The sequence below is a fragment of the Epinephelus lanceolatus genome, chromosome 11, assembly GCF_041903045.1.
Source record: "Epinephelus lanceolatus isolate andai-2023 chromosome 11, ASM4190304v1, whole genome shotgun sequence".
Lineage (NCBI taxonomy): Eukaryota > Metazoa > Chordata > Actinopteri > Perciformes > Serranidae > Epinephelus > Epinephelus lanceolatus.
The window spans coordinates 14682272-14701915 of NC_135744.1; the positions used below are offsets into that span (position 1 = coordinate 14682272).

Genomic DNA, 19644 nt, shown 5'->3' on the forward strand with positions numbered 1-19644 from the left:
ACAAAATCGTGTGTACTTAGTGAGCTGTGTGTTTCTCTTTGTTCTGGCACCCATACAGTTCAGGCTTATCTTCCTGCTTCCCTATCTTTTTTTTATTATTCTGTTTATCCTACTGTACAGCTATATCCACATTCTGAGTGACTGAGCTAATTGTTCCTGCTCATGCATTCTCTGCAGATTCAATTATACGCCACTCTGGGCAACCTGAAAAAAATGAGGGTGGGAAAAGAGGGATGTGAGTTGAAAGTGTGGGAGAGTGAAAAATGAAAAGGTAAAAAGGGGCTTGAGAATGTCATGGATAAGCGAGGGGAAAGTTGAGAGAGGAAAAAAGCAGGAGGATGAGAGCTAAGAAGTAAAAGCAGGAGGGATAAATTAGAGAAGGGAGTAAGAGCAGTCCCTTGAGTCATATATTTATGTAAGGGGAAAATCAGCTCACTGGAGTGTACACTGTAATGGCAACCCTCCGTATAATGATTGGCGCTGACCTCCCAAATAAGAGGATTAGTTTGTGCCTGAGCTGGCCAGAAATAATGGACCTCACCTTAGCTTAGCTGCAGTTTGACACAGCAGAAAATAGGTAGGGAAATAAGAATACCTCAGCAGCAGGAGGCTTGCCTGAACCTCATTCATCTGCATCACCATTGTGTCAAATTGGACATGCATTCCTGCATATCTGCCGGGTTCATGAACAGATGGCATAAACGTACTGGACCCATGTGGACTCATAAAAAACTGCAGTAGACATCATGGAAATAAGGTGCTGCCGACTGTAACATGTTGCAGTGATTCTATTTTTTTTCCTTTTCCCCCTATAACAAGCAGTGCAATGAGTTGCTGGTTTCTGTTATTTACATGCTAGGTTGTCTACAGGAAATGAGCTCTCGTTATTGTAGCTTTCAGTCGGGCAGTGAGAGGGCAAATCTTCTGCTTGGAAGAATATTGTGCCTCGGCAGTGAATGTTGTGGCTAATGTCTTACTGCAGGGCACGCTCTCCTTTTGTGTGCTCTGAACCAGCAGGATTAAAGCATCCATCTTGCTCTCCTGCTTCCCCTAATGGTATTAGGAAAAGGGTGGATAGGTTTCAGTATTCTGTTAAGGAATATCTGATATGGGGACTGGCTGATTCAATTAAGTCAAAAGCAAGGTGGGAGGGAATGAGTACTGGTGTAATAGCCTCTGAGCTGCATAGCTCAAAGTGGGGCATTTTAATCTGGAAAACTCCTGCATTACCACCCCCACCTATAAAAAAACATATATTATGCACTCATTACCGAAGGACTCGAAAGGGTCAGCGTGCAATTTCTGCCTCAGTGCAGATCTCGGTCATTCACTGTTGTGAATGACAAGGACTCTAAATAGACACATCCGTCTTTCACGCAGTGCATGCTGGGACAGGCTAAAGCCCCTTGTGATCTAGAAGAGAATACGCAGGTATAGTTAATGGACAGATGTATAGACATTAGATTGAAGTCACCTAGTAGTTTAATAACTACGCAATGTTTCTGCTCATTTCAAGTTACATAAAATACATTCAATTAGCGTAAACTCTGTGTAGACATATGTTCTACGCAGTAGCCTGACATCCGCCTCATATGAGTACAGGAAAAGGTTGCAAGCTTCTAGGCTACTTTACGCAACAGCAAATGTCACACACCTTTGTTAGTAACATTAGCATGTTGTTTTTATGGGGAAAACTTGTATAGTATTAGACAACTGTTTTGTTGATGAATCTTGTGAGCTGTAATGGAGCCAAATTTTGTAACATTACCTTTGTTAAATGTTGCTGTTGTTCTCTGCCTCATATGAGTAGAGGAAGAGTTTGCTTGCTGCTAGGCTAATTTATGCAAAGGGAGTTATCATAGACTTGTGCTAATAATGTTAGCTTGTTGTATTTGTGGGAAAACTTGCCTAGTATTAAGCCCCTTTTACACTGCCAGATTTTCCGCAAATGTTGGGCCGTTTTGCCAGCAAGCTGCAAGTGTTTAGACACACAGAGCTGGTTTGGCGAGTTGATGTGCCCGAGGTGCCCAATTTCCCGCCTCATAGGGTAGTCATATTGGCACAACCAAAGATACTGGATTACTACAAGATGGCCCACCTACAATATACTCCCATTGTATGAAATGGTATACATTTCCGGTCTCCCCCGTACCCCAATCAAAGACGATGGAGAACCGCCAATCAAAGACAAGTATCCCCAACCTCGCTTCTGTCAACATGTGTGTACCCTTACTGGCCGTAAGCTAAATAAATAAACGGTCCGTGAATTTTTTTTTTTTTTTTCCAGTGGATGTCTTAGTAACAACATGACTGAGCTAACTGGAGTAGTTTCATGTCGTATCCGACAATGAGAGGCTTTTAACAGATGACGTCCTGATGTTAGCTTTGCTGCTGCTGTTAGCTGTCCCTGTCAGCTGATTTCCCAAAACTGAATAAACACCACACAGAGCAACACAAAACTGCTTTGCTAGCTCAATCATTTTGTAACTAAGATATCTGCTTGAATTTTTTTTTTTTTTATAATCCAGTATCTTTGGTGAAACTGCACTGATTTCAGCACCAGAGAGGAGATATCTGTTGCCAGATCTCGCGAGAGTGTGTTGTTGAGACAGAGACAGGTCTTGATCAAAGTAAATTTTCTCCTGATTTGTCCGTCTGAAATCTGCCATTTTGGTGTCGGAATGTTCTGAAGATATGTGGCTTGTGATAAATGTGTCCAATATTTCTTTCCGTGACTATGAGGCCAAAGAATCGGCCATAATCTGTAATCATGTTCATTTCTCCCACTAAAGTCAATGGACTCAGGACCTGTTGTTAGTCTCTGAAAGGAGCATGGTGGTCGCGAACCCCACGTGACACTGATACAGGAAACTGACTCGCAGTGGACCGTCTTGGTTTATCCACTGTCTTTGGTGCAACCTTTTTAGTTTAAAAAGACCGAAGCGGCCTTCCGCAACGGGAGGGGCTGTTGAAGACTTGTGGGAGGAGCTGTTGATGACACCACACATGCGACCCACTGGCGGTGGATAAACAGGAAACAGCTGATAGCAGGAATTAGCGAGCAGCTAATTCCTGCTATCAGCTAGTCAGATGACAGGGACGGTGAAGAACGGGCCGACTTGTGAGAGAATCGCCGACTGACCAGCTGTGGCTTCCCTCCTACGTCACTGCTTATGTCACACGCTGAGCTACACATTTTGTTACTTGCTCACGCCCCCCATTGCCCCGAGAAAGGCGCATTCTGTATAAACAAAAGTAGGTAGGTGGCATTTTGCCGCACTCCCTGATTGTTTTTTTATACTGCCAATGCTGAAAGAAGACTGATTGGGCTTTCCTGCAAATTTGCACAATTCCTATCTAAAAAGGGGCTATAGACAAATGTTTTGTCATGACTTCTAATGAAGCAGAATATTGTAATGTTACCTTTGTTAAATGTTCCTGAAATTCACAGCTTAATATGAGTACAGGAGAAGGTTGCTAGCCGCCAGACTAATTTATGCAATGTAAAGTGTCATTTGCTTATGCTAATAATATTAGCATGTTGTATTTATGGGGAAAACTTTCCAGAAAAAGGTAATTCCTTTGTTGGTGAACCTCGTGAATTATGATGAAGCTGAATTTTGCACTTTGGAATTATATTGTTGCTATTAAGATATGTTTTATGTGTGTTTAAGATGTATTACTTGAATCAATTGAACTTCACTGCACTGCAAACACAACACTGTGGCACAGAAACTCCACCGCCATCTAGCTTTCTGGAGGTGTAATTGCAGGGCAGTGGGGTCAGCCATCTGCATAAGGCTATAAACAACTATAAATCAGCCTTAACTGGCACTTATTGTTGAAATGATGCTATAAAGTACATACAGAAAACATCTGAGTTTCCTTCCTTGAGCTACAATCTCCATGTGTCAGAGAATATACAGTGTAACTAAACATGTGAACATATCAATATCAAACCACCACTCTTAATAGCATTTCATATAAAAGGTTACATCACATTCTCTTTGAAAAGCCTCACATGTTGTCCCTTCTTCCCCAAGTGGAACATTAAACCACAACTTCGGCTGGATATCAAAACAATGCCTCAAAAGTGTATCAAATAATAGCCAGCCTTATGGTGGCATACGGGAAGTATGTGCCGCTGTGAACATATTTTTCAGTGTGTGTTTCACATTCACAGTTTGCAGGGTGTGAACTAGCTTCATGTGAAGTGTAAACAGTCATTACTGTTATATTGTAAGTCCACAAAATAATAGAGCGAGCAAAACTATTTTTATTTCCCAGAGTGGAAAGTGACAGTAGCATTTATGAACTCCACACTCCTCTGTTGCATGAAAAAACAATGTTATGTTTGAGGCTACTTTGTCACACCTTGTCTCAACACATGGATGTGAGGAGTTTAACACCAGAAATTGGCCTTTTCTCCAACCCACACATATCAGAGATCTTAACATTCTCTTCACCAAAGCCCTGACCTTTACAGTTTCACAGTTATAACCACAAAAATTGCTCTTACCCTCCTACGAGGTTACTTGTTTCACAGGCACGACCAGTTGTTGATGTGTTGAATAATGACCTAAAAACTAAAGAGACTTGAATTAGATGGGTCATATTTTGACAAAAAGAGAGAGTTTACCTGACACCTTCAGCTCCGTTACGCTCGAGTGCCTCCAAATAGATTTCTAATGCATTGCGCTTAAGGCTCTCATATTGTGTGGGGGGCAGAAAACCCAAATCAGTTTTTCAACTTCTTCCACTTCATACAGTTGAGTGGTCAGGTTATCACACCGCCGTTTGGTGTCTTCACGCCACCAAGTCCCAATGCTGTCTGGAGCCATTGGGTTTCCATTACCACAAATCCATTCCACTCATTTAAAATTAATGGCTGTGGACCTTCGCTGACCCCAGAGATAAGCCGGCCAAGTCTTTTTCTTTTCCAACACCTTGGGGATTAGGTTTTCCTCTCCTTATCAATTCTATCATTGAGTAGATGGTATGGTAATATTTGGGCGGTCGCTGGATTTTCCTCTTCAATTTTCCTCAGAATTATACTTATTATTTTTTACAGTAGCTAATGCAAACATTGAATCTGTCAGTGCACACTTCCCTACAGTCTGTGGCACTCAGCCTAAACCTAGTTTCAATTGAAACCATTTGTTGACATTATGTATAATACAGAATAACACCAGCCTTATCCTTGAAATCCAATTCTAGATACTGACATAATAAAACAAGGATTAACATAGCTGGAGGCAACAATGGAAAGCTACAGTTTTTTCAACTGCGTTATAATTATATCAAATTACTCTCAGTGTAAATAACCTGTGCTATATTATTTTCCCTTTCATGGCAGCTGGATGGAAATTGAGACAATAGAGGCACTCATGAAATGAAGCTTATCCACGTTAGAGCACCAGCATTTGTCCTACATTTCCAGTGCTAAGTGTACACAATCTACCAGATGGTACTGTAAACACACACTCCAGAATGTACAATTTCTCTCATAAAAAGAGCCCTCGATGCATAATGTTACACTGTTATAAGCTGAGCTGTATTACTTTTTGCTCATTTCTCTGGCTGCTCTTATCCACCATGAAAATGAGGGCCTATCTGTTCAAAGTCATGAGACGCACGAGGCGGCGTATTCAGCCGCCACCCATGACTCGGTGAATGGTGAGACGGGGTGAGGATTGGGGGTGTTGGGGGGGACATTACCCTGGGCTCCTTCTTTTCCCTGCACCCTGAGGACACAGCCATTGAAGGTGGAGGGAGGGCGGGAGGCTTCTCAGCCTTATCAGCAGGACAGCAACCAGCACTCTAATCGCCGGGTCCCAGAGACAGCCGGAGGTAAAGGCAGAGTGGATGGGTGAGCAACATCCAAGGAGAGAAAAAAAGGAGGAGGAAGGAGAGAAGCAAAAAAAAAAAAAAAAAGGCAATGTTTATACCTCGTAGGTTACATCAAATGACAGCTGCTTTACAGCTCAGTGCATAACTGAGTAGCAATCCTTTTGGTGAGATGAGACAAGTGCAGATTCTGTCCCACGGCACATTGTTGGTGATGAAATATAGAGACTTTGCAGTTGCATCACAAGTCTCTCAGCAACCACAGCAGGTGCCATCTTGAAAGCATCCTTAAGAAGCGGCTACATGCAAAAAGACCTGAAAAGATAGAGGTGGGTCAGTTCATTGAAGTGTCCCTCCCTGGAGTCCTCCTGCCTACGCGGACTTTGTCGCTTTATAACGTTACCTGACTCTCTTCTTTGCTCATATTTCCAAAGTTGAATAGAAACTCTAAAATCTCAGAAAGTCAAACAGAGGCCAAATGACAGGAAAGTAGATTTGACGGCGTGCTTTTCGAACTGTTCGTGCAGGCGTGCGGAGATTTAAAAGGCACTTGTGATCACAGTCCTGCAACAGGCTTTTGGAGGACACAAATAAGAAAACATTTTTGCTGGTTTACCTTTTTAAATTGTGGAGCGTTATAGGTAGAGCAGCTTGATTCCCTGCAGGCAGCATATTTTGTCAACTCTCCGTGAGTTTGTAATACAATAAGGAAGTGCTACAGGCAGTAAATAATAGATTCATTTTTTATCAAAAAACTGCTTTGAAGCAGCCAGGATCCAGGTATGGTTGTAACCCCAGAGCTCATTGTGATAGAGCACATAGTGTTCCATTCTCCACACTTGATTTACTGCTGTGACTGGTTTAAAAGAAAGACAATAGGATTGGTGCTATTGATAATTAGTTTTTAATGTGCCACACTCATCATGTCCAATTTCATGCCCCTTAGGCAGCTGATCACAGATTTAATCAACACATTATTGCTTGCTATACTTAAACTGACTGGAGGGAGGGCTCCTCTGTGTATGTGTGTGTGTGCGTGTGTGCGCTGGTAGGAGTGTAACGGGGACACAGTGTTAGCGTGTGTTTTTGTGATCGAGGAGCGAGCTAGAGAGGTTGTCAGCATGTGCATCCATCCCAGCAACGTCCTTCTTTGATAGACATTGAATGTGTGTTCCAGGCCATTAACCAAGAGCTACGTTTGAAGATGACGTGCTTGGAAGCGTGTTGTCGTGCTGTGTCGGAGGAAGCCATTGTTATTATTGTGTTTCTGGGGAAGAGGAGAGTGTCCAGGCCTCCCTCACCTGATGAATACAGATGAAAGCAGGGCTGTTATGTCTGAATTTTTTTTTTTGACTGCTCTCATAACACCTGAGAGGGTTTTTTTTTTGTGTTACTCTGTGAGATTGGAGCTCATTTTTTTTTTTAAAAACACCTGTCTTTGGTTTTATTATTTTACAAATGCTCAGTGCCTCAGCAGTGGGACCAACATTGTTTTAAATTCATAGGGGGTAAAGGTCCTGTGCCATTGCGGCATATCAATATATTTAGATTCACTAGTAATGTGCATTTTGCAATAAAATAGCTTCTGCTATATTGTTTTTTTTTTCCTTCTGTCTCTGAATAGTGACTTTGGTCAGTGGGGTCATCTGTCATCTGCCCCTGGTCCGAAACAAAACATCCTAACATCTACTGTCATTTATTTGGAGTGGATATTATTATTATATTCACAATAGAGTTTCACATAAGAGTAAGAAATGGTGTTAATATGTGTACGATGCTCTAACCCTACAGAACAACATAATGTTAATAGAACTAAGGCTTTTTTTATGGAACTACAACCATGAACATTATTTAGAAGACTTAAATCAATAAGAAATTTTGTTTCAGCAGATGCAAACTATTAGTTTGAATACCGGCAGCAGTGGCCTTTACTGTGTTTCCTTTTATTTATAGTTAAACATGTTGCCGTTTTAAAAGTATATCATGATAGTACCATTAGTAAGTTGAAATACGGCTTACAGGATAAGTCCAGTTTACTGCAACTTGGGTCCTATTTTTGTAGTTTCTGCCTGCATTTATTCACAGTATTCCTGTTGTTGTCTCTATGCATGTGCGTCTTTGTGTGTATCAACAACACAATGAAAATAGGCCAGTTAGATCATCACACAGGTTGTAAAAAGCCATTGGTTTAGCCTACACTGTTAATAAAAATAAAAAGAAAAGAAACAAAATAATTTAAAAATAAAAAAAAAAAAAAAAAGAAAAATATCAGAATTCCAATAAAGTGCATTTTCTTGAATCATTATGGTCACATACCTTCAATAAAGTGGCACTAAAAGTTCTACAGAGTACTTTGTTTGGAGATCAAGAACTAGTATGTAGTGGCATCTAGTGTTGATGTTGCAGATTGCACCCAACTGAAACCTCTCCTGTGTACCAAGTGTGTAGGACAGTGGCCAAAGACAAAACCTCCTTGGCCCTATCTAGAGCAAGTGTTTGGTTTGTCCATTCTGGGTTACTGTAACTACTGTACATTGCATTATCCACAGAGGAAGACCCACTCCATATGTAGATGTAAGTGGCTCATTGTGAGGTAACAAAAATACAACAATTCTTATTATCAAGTGATTTTACACAAATATAAACATAGTTATGAATATCATATTCATTTCTGCCAATATTTTCCCATAAACCCTACAACCTGGGTCTTTAAAATCAAAAAGTGAGCATGCCAAAAACTGTCTTTAATATTTCTAAGTGCTGTTTTATAAGTAACTGGACCGGTGGGAGTTTCTTGAAGATGTCTCACCTCTCTTCCAAGAAGCTTCTTTAGTTCTAACTGACAGGTGGGGAGTTGCAGGCTTTAAACCCCATGTGGGTGTGAACCCTTCCAGTGTCCTTAGAGGTCACCTGTGAGTCGTGGACCCACCTGGCCATCATGTGGGTCGTAAGGGTTAGATCTGCAAGAAACTCAAGCAAGTCTAGTTACCTTTGATACAGCATTTAGAATCACCATGACCTGAATGACTGAAAATCTTCACCAGCATGTTTGTAATATTCACTCACCCCATAGGAAAAATGAGCACAACTGGGGTGAGTGCTGCGGGTTAAATTTGGACCAGTAAGTTTGTCTGTAAATGGTGATGGATGTTTACAACAGACAGCTTGGGTAGTAATTTTCCCTCCTGCCTTTGCTTTTCCCCCTCCCAAAATTTATCTTTCTTACCAACAGGTTTGCCAAAGTGCCTGCTTGTATGTCTTGCCTCATCTGACTCCTTTTTAGCGATGCTTCCAAATGTCAGCATGGAACGTGTGAGTTGTAGTTTTGAGTGCAAAGTGGAAAAGGGATGATGGCGAAAGATGCAAAAACAAAATCCAAGTTATAAAAATATGGATTTTTCCTGCAACTATACATATATATATATTATGATATTGTGAAATGTAATTTTATTCATGTTCATGATGTGAAAAAAATACACTCACAGGTCACTTTATTAGGAACCCTTTGCTAGTACCAGGTTGGACCCCCTTTTTAATTCTTAGTTTCATAGATTCAACAAGGTGCTGGAAACACTCCTCAGAGATTTTGGTCCATATTGACATGATGACATCACACAGTTGCTGCAGATCTGTCAGCTGCACATCCATGATGAGAATCTCCCGTTCCACCACATCCCAAAGGTGCTCTATTGGACTGAGATCTGGTGACTGTGGAGGCCATTGGTGTACAGTGAACTCATTGTCATGTTCAAGAAACCAGTTTGAGATGATCTGAGCTTTGTGACATGGTGCGTTATCCTGCTGGAAGTAGCCATCAGAAGATGGGTACACTGTGTTCATAAAGGGATGGACACGGTCAGCAACAATACTCAGGTAGGCTGTGGTGTTTAAACCATGCTCAGTTGGTACTAAGAAAATCTCCCCCACACCATTACACCACCAGCAGCAGCCTGAACCGTTGATACAAGGCAGGATGGATCCATGCTTCCATCTGAATGTGGTTTTTCCAATCTTCTATTGTCCAGTTTTGGTGAACATGTGTGAATTGTAGCCTCAGTTTCCTGTTGTTAGCTGACAGGAGTGGCACCTGGTGTGGTCTTCTGCTGCTGTAGCCCATCTGCTTCAAGGTTGGACGTGTTGTTGCTTCAGAGATGATCTTCTGCAGACCTTGGTTGTAACCAGTGGTTATTTGACTTCCTGTTGCCTTTCTATCATCTTGAACCAGTCTGGCCATTCTCCTCTGACCTCTGGCATCAACAAGGCATTTTGGCTCACTGGATATTTTCTCTTTTTGGGACCATCCTCTGTAAACCCTAGAGATGGTTGTGTGTGTGAAAATCCCAGTAAATACTCAGACCAGCCCGTCTGGCACCAACAACCATGACACGTTCAAAGTCACTTAAATCACCTTTCTTCCTCATTCTGATGCTCAGTTTGAACTTCAGCAGATCGTCTTCACCATGTCTACATGCCTAAATGCATTGAGTTGCTGCCACGTCATTGGCTGATTAGCTATTTGCATTAATAAGCAGTTGAACAGGTGTACCTAATAAAGCCGTCAGTCAGTATATATATTCTTATTGTACAATATCTTTGTATTTTTGGTTTTGACCAGTTTGAACAAATTCATCCTTTTTGCTGATGATGGTTGTTTTTAGTTCTTTGTTCTCGGCTGCTGGTTTTGTGCCTGACAAGAACTTGACAAGTCAGTCTTGACCACTGGACACAACAAAGAGACTATAATAATAGTTAGGCTGGAGTATAGAGGAAGAGAAAGAGGCAGAAAATCCACCAACTGAAGCCAGAGAGAGTAGTGGCTGTGTTTATCTTGAACTACTTAGCTCCCTGGCTGTGAGTCAAATGTAGAGAGAGACATTGGGAGGTAGTGGAGGCCTTCATTAAATGCAGCTCAGGCCCTGGTGAAACCCTGGTTAATGTCCCTATCATCTCTGGAGTGGTCCAACGTCTAGCTCTCTGTCCAAATGACTCATGTTTAATGCATCTCTGCAGTCCTTGTCATTTAACCTCACCTCTGGAGGTTGCAGGTCGGGGTGGAATAGCGAAGGCTCCCACAAGACCCATAAGGGGCAAAGCGGCCGTGCAGTTATTCTTCCCCCGCTCTCCATTTACTTAACATGGGGGAGAGCTGCTCCATGTCTCGCCTATTGCTGTGTTATCTCCCCAAAGCAAACCCCCCCCTCACCCCATCACACTGCATGAACCTGAACTCCAGGGTGGTCTGGGTTGACTATGTGGCTCTCTGAAGCACTTTGTTACTCTGGTTCCTGTGTGTTACGACTGAATGCTTAAGCAGGAGACAACTGATGCGATGCTGGGAGACTTTATGACTTACTCTTTACTCTGAGCGCTGCGGTTTATAGCTTTGGTGAAGGCTTTTCAGGTGAGATCGCAGGCTGTCAAACTCCATCAGCTTCAATATTTTGTTGGAACTGTCAAAGATTGTATTCAAACTGCATGAATTTTGAATTTGTCATGCTAATTAAACAGTTTTAAAATGAACGCAGTAGCTTGGAAATGAATGTCATTTCTATTTTTGACGTGGTTGGGCGACGCATCCTACCACCTAGTCCGTTTGAAGCACACCAAGGCACTCGAGCTCGCAGCCCAGAGTTTTTATGGAAAGCAAATGAGCAACATCTTTATCACAAATGTTTCTGTGTAACAGTATGTAAAAGAGCTGTAATTCTGCTCTTTGTTGCACTTGATCTTCACGCTGCATTTTCTTCCGATTTTCCCCCGCTTACATGCAAAGACTGCCTTCCTTTCACTCCTCTTCTTCTGCCTCACTTACACACACCCACTCCATCTCTGCCTCTCTGTCTTGCTCGGGATAATGGTAATTAGAATATCACCATGATTGGAATTTGGCAAAAGTTGAAGAGGAAATAGGTTTTCTAATCAAAAGCCTCCTCGTAGCTGGAATCCTGATGCTTACTTGGCTGAAAAATGTTCTTCAACGATGGGGGCCTAAATGGATGCCAGACTGTATACTGAGGGCCAACGCCGCTCTTTCCCTGCAATGTTGGATTTAATGCAGATGTCCCAGTTGAGTCTGTCTCAGCCAATTAGTTAGTTTTTACTTATCTATTTAAAAGTGTGTGTTTTGCTGTCATTTTTAGATGAAGAAGAAGATTGATGCCTCTGTTAAATATGAAGCTACTTTTAGCTTAACTTAGCATACAGACTGGAGGCAAAAGGCTAATTAAATCTATCCAAGGGTTTAAAAAAAAATCCACCTACCAGCACCTCTGTGGCTCACTGGTTAATAAGTCATATCTCGTTTGTTTATTCCGTACAAAAACCCAATTATAAAAGCGGCAATTTGTGGTTGTGTGGGGGGTTGTGTGCTTGACTGTCTCTTGGCTCAGAGCAGTGACATCCTGCTGGTTGCCTGGCAACCTCACGCTGTTGCCTACGGTGTCATTTCTCACACATTTATTAACCTGAGCTGACTCTGTTCTGGTTTAAGTCTGCCAAACTATGCATAACTGCTGTCAGTATTGTGTGCTATAGTTAAAAGTTTGGGCAAATCACTGTGATTTTTTTAAAAATATTTCCAAGGAGATATGTAATGCAGAAGTTGGGCGAGCAGCTAGCCAAACATAGATGAAAGATATTAACACAAAATATCTTTGCAGGACTTGTAATCCTCAGTATTTTGGAATTAACTTCAAAGATGATGCTGATCAAAGCCCATTTGTAGCCAAATAAATTTGCCTTTGGAGTTCAAACCTCGACTTCAACGACTGTCTGTTTCTCAAATCTGCTGTTTTCTTTTAATGATTTTCTTTTCGCAGAGGGGAACAGCATGAATGATTTGTCTTTGCATTCTTACCTGGCTTTTCCTGCAGCTTTACAAGCATGCACCTCTTTGCATGGGCAAATGGGGGCGATTAAATTTAAACGGGGCTTTGAATGCTAACCTGCCTTTCTGTTTTTTTTCCCTCCCTTCTCCCCTCCCCTCCTGTCCTCCTCCTCCTCCTCCAACGCAGGAGCTGCACAGGAACCAGGTAAGCCTTCCTCACGTGTCCTTTCCTCCTCTTGACCACATCCTCTCACCATGCTCCAGCTTTCCAGCTTCTCTCTCCTCTTCCTCCCTGACATGCTTCATGCTTCCTCTCAGTATTTAGTGTTTGTGTTTTGCGTACGTCCAATCTGCAATCTTTCTCCATTTCAGTTTCTCTCATTCTCTCTCACATTTAGATTTAGATCAGGTAGATCTGCCTCTCGCATTCTCCACAGTCCATTTCTTCCAAATCTCATGGTGCTTATTGCTACTGACTGATACAGTATGTCTGCAGTTGCTTACCAATGTCCTAAATAGCTGTAGCATCTTAGTGTACGCTGCAGTTAATCAGGTCGTGCTAAGATCAAACTCAGTGATCTGAAGAGTTTGATTGCAAAACAGAATGTTTTCTCAAAATGACAAAACTTTGAATGAAAGTCTGTTTTAGAAATAAGAATGGAGTTTCTGGTTTTGTATCTTTGTACACACACTGCATATATGCACTTAGCTCCGACTGCATTCATGTAGCAGACTTGCTGCTGTTGACTATTTGTCTAAACCAAGGTAGTATGTCTGAGTCTGAAAAGTGAAGCCAATGCGGAAGTGCCTTAAACCCAGACTGTTTAAAAAGATGGATGACGCTTCTCCACATACTCCCACCATACAAAAATTAGCCAAAATATCCCAGATATGGCCACAGCCATCTTGACGTTATTTGGAGCCAGAGTCTGCACAGTAGCAATCTCCGCTATTATCGAGTTCCTGCCCAGACCAATCGCGAGCAGCACCGCTGATGTTGAGCATACTGATCGGCACACACAGCTGCCAGTCATGACCTCAGTCAACACAGTCGATGAAATCCGGCGCTTGGGCAGTGTCTTCCAGTGTCAGACACCAACGAAAGTGGGGCAGGCGGGAAGGATAGTGGATGGGTCCAACAACCACTGACTGTCACCCTGGGAGTTCAGTGTTTGCTTCCTGTATGATTGTAAAGCCAATGTTTCCTAAACCCAACCATGTGCGTTTGTTGTTGACTAAAGGAAATGTCAAGTCATGGTGTTATACTGCATTTATTTTGAAAGCGACTGTGCAAACGCACCCAAGGTGCCTTGCACATCTGGACATGGAAGGTCCATGACCAAACATTGATATGTGACGAGGTCGGAGTGAGAATGTGTTGGATAAACTGCCCCTACATTTTAAAGATACCAAGCTGAACTATTTGGGTCATATTTGGTGGAGAAACAAGGATGGGCAGCATCTGCAGAGGTTTGGTTTTTAACAACCACTGAGTTTTTCTTTCTCATTCTGTTCTGTATGTTTGGACTTGCAGCAGTTCACAAGTTCATTGTGTTGCTCACGGTGTCAGTAGACAGTAGAAATGTGTCATGGATCTCGTCAAACTCAAGAAGAGTTAAAAAGTAGTGGAAAACTGAGGCAGCAGTTCTCTTTAGACCAGGCATTCTAAGAGATGAACAAACATATAAAAGTAACACTTTTGTTTTTGCTCATATTTTTCACAGCTTCGAGTAAAAGATCTTTTTCAGTGCACACAAAAGGTTTTGTTCTCTCAAATTCTCTCAACAGCATAATTGTTACACAGGTGTACCTTGGGCTGGTCACAGTAAAGTTACTCTAAAATGTGAAGACTCACGAAAAATGGGAGCAAAAACAAAAGTGTTTATATTTTTAATTAGTGTAGAGGCACTGTTTGAGAATATGAACATGTTTTATGTCTTTCTTTTGTAGCCAGCTGTAGCTCTAGCAACAGAAACACATCCATATGTTTCAGTTTCAGTTTATTTTATTTACAAAAGGACAGTACACATTAATCAACAGTGTTACTGTAAATGTGCCAGTTTTAGCCAGCCGGCTAATTCACAACTGCAGTCCTTTGGCAAGATGTTATAGAGAACCACAAACCTGAAAGATAAATATATTAAAAGTAGACAGCATCATTATATAAAATAACAATGACATTGAACAGAACAGAATCCAGTCCATCAATGTACTATAGCCATATTGGACGCACAACACAATGATAAATAAGGTGCAGAAGCATAGCAGCACAGACAGTACATATCACGAGTAACATAGTAGCAGAAGCATAGTAGCACAGATAGCAGCAAGCGCAACAATTCACAAGAGTCATGCAGAAGCACACAATAGCAGAAGACAGGCAAGCAGCACATAATCAGCCATGCAAATCAGAAGATGTACAGAGAAAGAAAGTTAGATGCTGAGCTAGACATGGCAGGCGACAGAGACAGAGTAAGACTCCATTGGGATGACAATACATACCAAGCTGTATATCTGGTGGCCTATTAATAGATAAAAAACATTCAACAAATTAACAACATGTTAAAACTAGTGAAAAAAAAGGTTATGCACTTGTTACAGATGCTCACATATTTGATTTTTAAAAGCCATGCCTTAAGATTTTTTTAAAATGTATGATGCGTGGCACAGTTTCTGATGTCAGTTGGAAGTGTGTTCCAGAAATGTGCAGCTCTAACAGAGAAGCAAGATTGGCTAAAAGAACTGGACCTGAAAAGCATACTGCATTCCCCTCGCTCACTTGATCTTGTGGATCTCAGGCTAGATGTTTTTTGTTTAATAAAGGCATCTGAGTACTTTGTCAGGTTCTCAAAGCTGAGAAGGTTATATTTCTGGAGAATATTGCAATAGTAATAGGTATTCGGTTTTCTGTCTAGCACTTTGTCTGCTTGTAAAGGGAGAGAATGGGCTTCAGTGTTGTGCCTTTTGCATGTGTCCAGCTTGTCATGCAGTAAGTTAAATGAGAAATTATCATTGCGTTCATAAAAAGAAGTGCAGCCGTGGGTGTTAGACAGTTCCTCATGTATCTAAAATTGGATAGGTTATACTTGACTGACCGCATTACTTTATTTACCTGTTTTTTGAAGGATAGATTCGGGTCAAGAATAACACCAAGATATTTCAATTCAGTTAGTATTTCAATAGACTCTCCAGCTATAATAATTTCAGGATTATTAGCTGGTGTCAAGTTTGATTTTGTGAAGTACATACCAACTATTTTCTTCACATTAAGAACCAGTTGTGAGTCATTGAGCCAGGCATTGACATTTTCCATAACTGCATTCAGTTTAGCAGCTGCCAGTTCTTTGGTTTTTCAATGTGCATAAATGACCGTGTCATCTGCGTACATCTGAATCTCGCACCCTTTGCAGACTGAAGGAAGGTCATTTATGAATAGGCTGAACAGAAGAGGGCCTAAGATGGATCCCTGGGGCACACCCATTCCATTGCTAAGGAAGGGTGATGTCTCGCTGCCAACCTTTACACACTGGACTCTGTCACTGTTCTACTCACCTTGTCTGTCCATTCAAACAACCTTAATGAACATATAACAATATATAGCCTATCTGAAAACAAAAAATTATAATAAACAAACAATCAAAAAGGCAAAGTGAAAGCTACTGAAATTAACCAGTGGAAGAGATCATGGCCTTTTTCTGGTGAAAAGAGAAACTCAGAGCAGATCTGTTGTTCTACTGCAAGTAAAATAAACTAAGGGTCATGCATGTCTATGACCAGCAAACATCATCCACAGTTAGTTAAATGAGTAATTCAAAAATCAGGAAGACACATATATGATAACATATAAGCACATAGAAAATCAATAATGAAAGAGTGTCTCTAATACTAGCCTGTTTCAAATAAACGCCTGCTTCTTTGTGCAGTTGAGGTAAATAATGACATGGCTGCTTTTTGAGAATTTACAATGGATTAACGTTTTAAGGAAATAAAATAATGATTTAATTTTAATGAAAAAAAACAAACAAACATTATTTGCGTGATTAGAATCTGCTTTCATAGCACTGTTTTTACAGTTTATAAAATAAAAAACTAAAGGATATTGTGTACAGAATTAACTGAAATTTGATTTTTAAAAATTAGAGGAAATGTCGTAGTTTAAGTTGTTATCAATTTGGTGATTTTGTCAACACAGTGAGGGTGCATTGGTGCATATATTTATTGAGACTAGGATGCCTTCATGACTATAAGTGAACTGCCTTTGCTAAGTGTTGTGTGTGTATTCTAATATCTGCACTGTAAACCCCAATTAGTACACATTTTACAACTTTTTTTTTAGTTTAATTTAATTATTAAAAAAAATTTGGATGGATTTAGGTTCCTCCATTGCTAGAATAAGGCAAAAAAGGTGAATTCTGAATTAGGAAGTGCTCTTTATTTCACCACAACTATATGTTAGACGATGTAATAACCACACAGGCAGCAGATCCCTAACTGTGTATACAACTTAACTCATGCTGCAAAATGTCTTTTATCACATTAACTGTGATGCATTAGATCCATTGTGAAATACATAAACATTATGCACTGTGACTGGTAACATGAGTGATATAGAAACACATTTAAACCCAGTTTTCCTTTGCTTATGGCCTTAAACACGATGTCTCACAGCATGCTGGGTATCTCCCGTTTAGCCTCAACATGCCACAATATGTGAAGGTCACAATGATGGTGTTGTTTATAGGACTGAAACTAATTAGGTGAAATTGGCTTCATACATTTTAGTCAGGTTAAATAAGAAATACTTGATGTAACGTAAAAAAAATTATGTCAAGCTCTTAAGGGATGAGTTTTTGTGTCAAGTTTGTCATTTCGACAATCCAGAGCATTTGTGTAGACTTAACATTACAGTGTAAACTGAACTTAAATCTTGCCCCATATTACAAAAAAACTCCTAAACCTAAAACTAATACTAAAGCTAATACAAATCTAAAGTAAAGAAATCTAAAACTAAACATTTTTAAAGAATAAAAACGAAACTGAAACAGGTAAACTCACTCTGGAAACTAAATTGAATTGAAAACAAAAATTAAAATCAAAAATACAAAATTATAATAACTCTGTTCCATAGCTCCCCTTACAAGAAAATAATTTTGTGTTGTAAATCGAGTCATGCCGCCTCTCTAGCTGCCTTCACTCCCCCTTTCTCCTGTCTCTCCTCCACCAAGCCTTTTAATCCAATTAGCAGTGCCAGTGACAGTTATTTATATGTACATGAATTAGAATTGAACAGTAAGAGATCCTCCCTCGGGGCCGACTGGATGGAACCCAGTCCTTCACAGGCCTGTTCTCGGTCACAAACCTATGCTGCTGCCACCAAGCAGTGGTGGTCTCGGCAGCCGAATGCCATCGGAGCAGCAACAGACACTGCCAATAACAATCATCATCTCATCTGACTTTAATGTAAAAACCATACATCAGTGCACACTTTTTATCTTCAGTAGTGAAATACTTAGAAAATATTGTTTCATCTTCTCAATGTTATCTTTTCTAAAACTGTCAGGACTAAAGAAATATTTGACTCGTTCAAATTCAAACACCCTAATAAGCCGCCTTCTCAGTGTTCAGGTTCGTGTTAGATCTATCTTTCTGTTGCATTCTATTGCGTTGGACTGAAACAGATGTGCCAAATGAGTCTGTAAGCTGCCAAACATGGCTCTCTTAGCCTTTTGAACTATTTGCCAATGATTGCAGTACTTCAGAGGGTTAGAAATGTCGCAATATTGGCAGCATAACCTGTTTTAAAGGTTTTAAATACAATATGTTTGAAATTAATATTTAGAAAATGTCAAAAGTTGGATTCATTATTGATGCCCTTTTTAGTCCAGTCACGCAGAATTTGATGTTTACGGATGCTTGTCTGCAAAGTCTGTTGCAAAATTCTACATTTAAACTTAGTTATGAGGCAATTTAATAACTTGATAAAAGTTTCTGTCTAAAAGAAATAAAAATCAACCCAATGAATTTACATTAATCTTCATGTATTTTCACTTTGAACTAAGTGTACAATAAATAAAACAGAAATATAAAGCAATAAAAGATATAGATCAATTCTGACATAACTAAAGATAAAAACAACAAACACAGTATTTCCAAGGTCTGTCTTTACCTTTTAATGTGTAGCCAAAGCCAGTCGCGCAACTCAGATGTGATGAACTCCAGACTTCCAGCCATGACATTAACTAGAAAAGTGCACTCAGTATAGTGCAGATCTCCCCCAGGTGTGTCTGAGGGCATGCGGGTGAGAAACAGGGAGTGCAAGGCAGACTGAGACAATATGCAGGTTACAGTATCAAGGTTCGGCCAGATTAGAGAGGCTATACGAAGACAAACCTCAGATACAATATCCAATAAAACCCTCCCTTGCTTTAAGAATCTTGCTATAACGTCCCTGCTGGCTTCATTACAATCAAGATTGCAGCAAGATAATAAAAACAGGGGTTTAGTCATCTCATATCATACCTCACCTTTATGGATCATAACTTTTTCATGTATGGAATTAATCTGCAGATATTCCAGTTCAAAATGAGACCAATTTTTTCTATGGATGTTAGCTTTAGATCTCTGACAAAGGCAATAATGTGGCTTGTTTTTAGCGTAGCCGACTGCCTGAAAAGCCTTTTACTATGTGGTTTTGTTAATCACTCGCGTCCCCGACTGGCTGGTTAAGAAGAGTGACGACTCAGTGGTTATGATGAAATAAAATAGGTTTAGATAAATTGTGAATCACCGCAACAACAAGCGGTCCTTGTGCATACAGTCATAAATGTGCCCAAAATAATATTAGGCCGATGGGTCCAGTAGTTTGTGAGATTAGTTGCAGATAGACACAAACAAGCACACATACATGCACATGACCAAACGAACCCGGTCTCATTTCAAAGTCATCAAATACCGGTACTTGGGCAGTGATC

At 40.5% G+C, this 19644-nt stretch overlaps 1 protein-coding gene across 5 annotated transcripts in view; it reads left to right on the forward strand.

The window, feature by feature from the left end:
* Positions 1–19644, forward strand: part of cadm1a (cell adhesion molecule 1a) — a 612111-nt gene that overhangs the window by 397433 nt on the left and 195034 nt on the right. For 4 of the 5 annotated variants that reach the window (XM_033638966.2, XM_033638931.2, XM_033638948.2 and 1 more), the window contains exon 2: positions 12861–12878. The exons of the other annotated variant lie outside the window; for it this stretch is intronic. In XM_033638966.2, coding sequence (XP_033494857.1) covers positions 12861–12878 — 18 coding nt within the window. The remainder of the gene's footprint in view (positions 1–12860; positions 12879–19644) is intronic. 5 annotated transcript variants of the gene reach the window in all.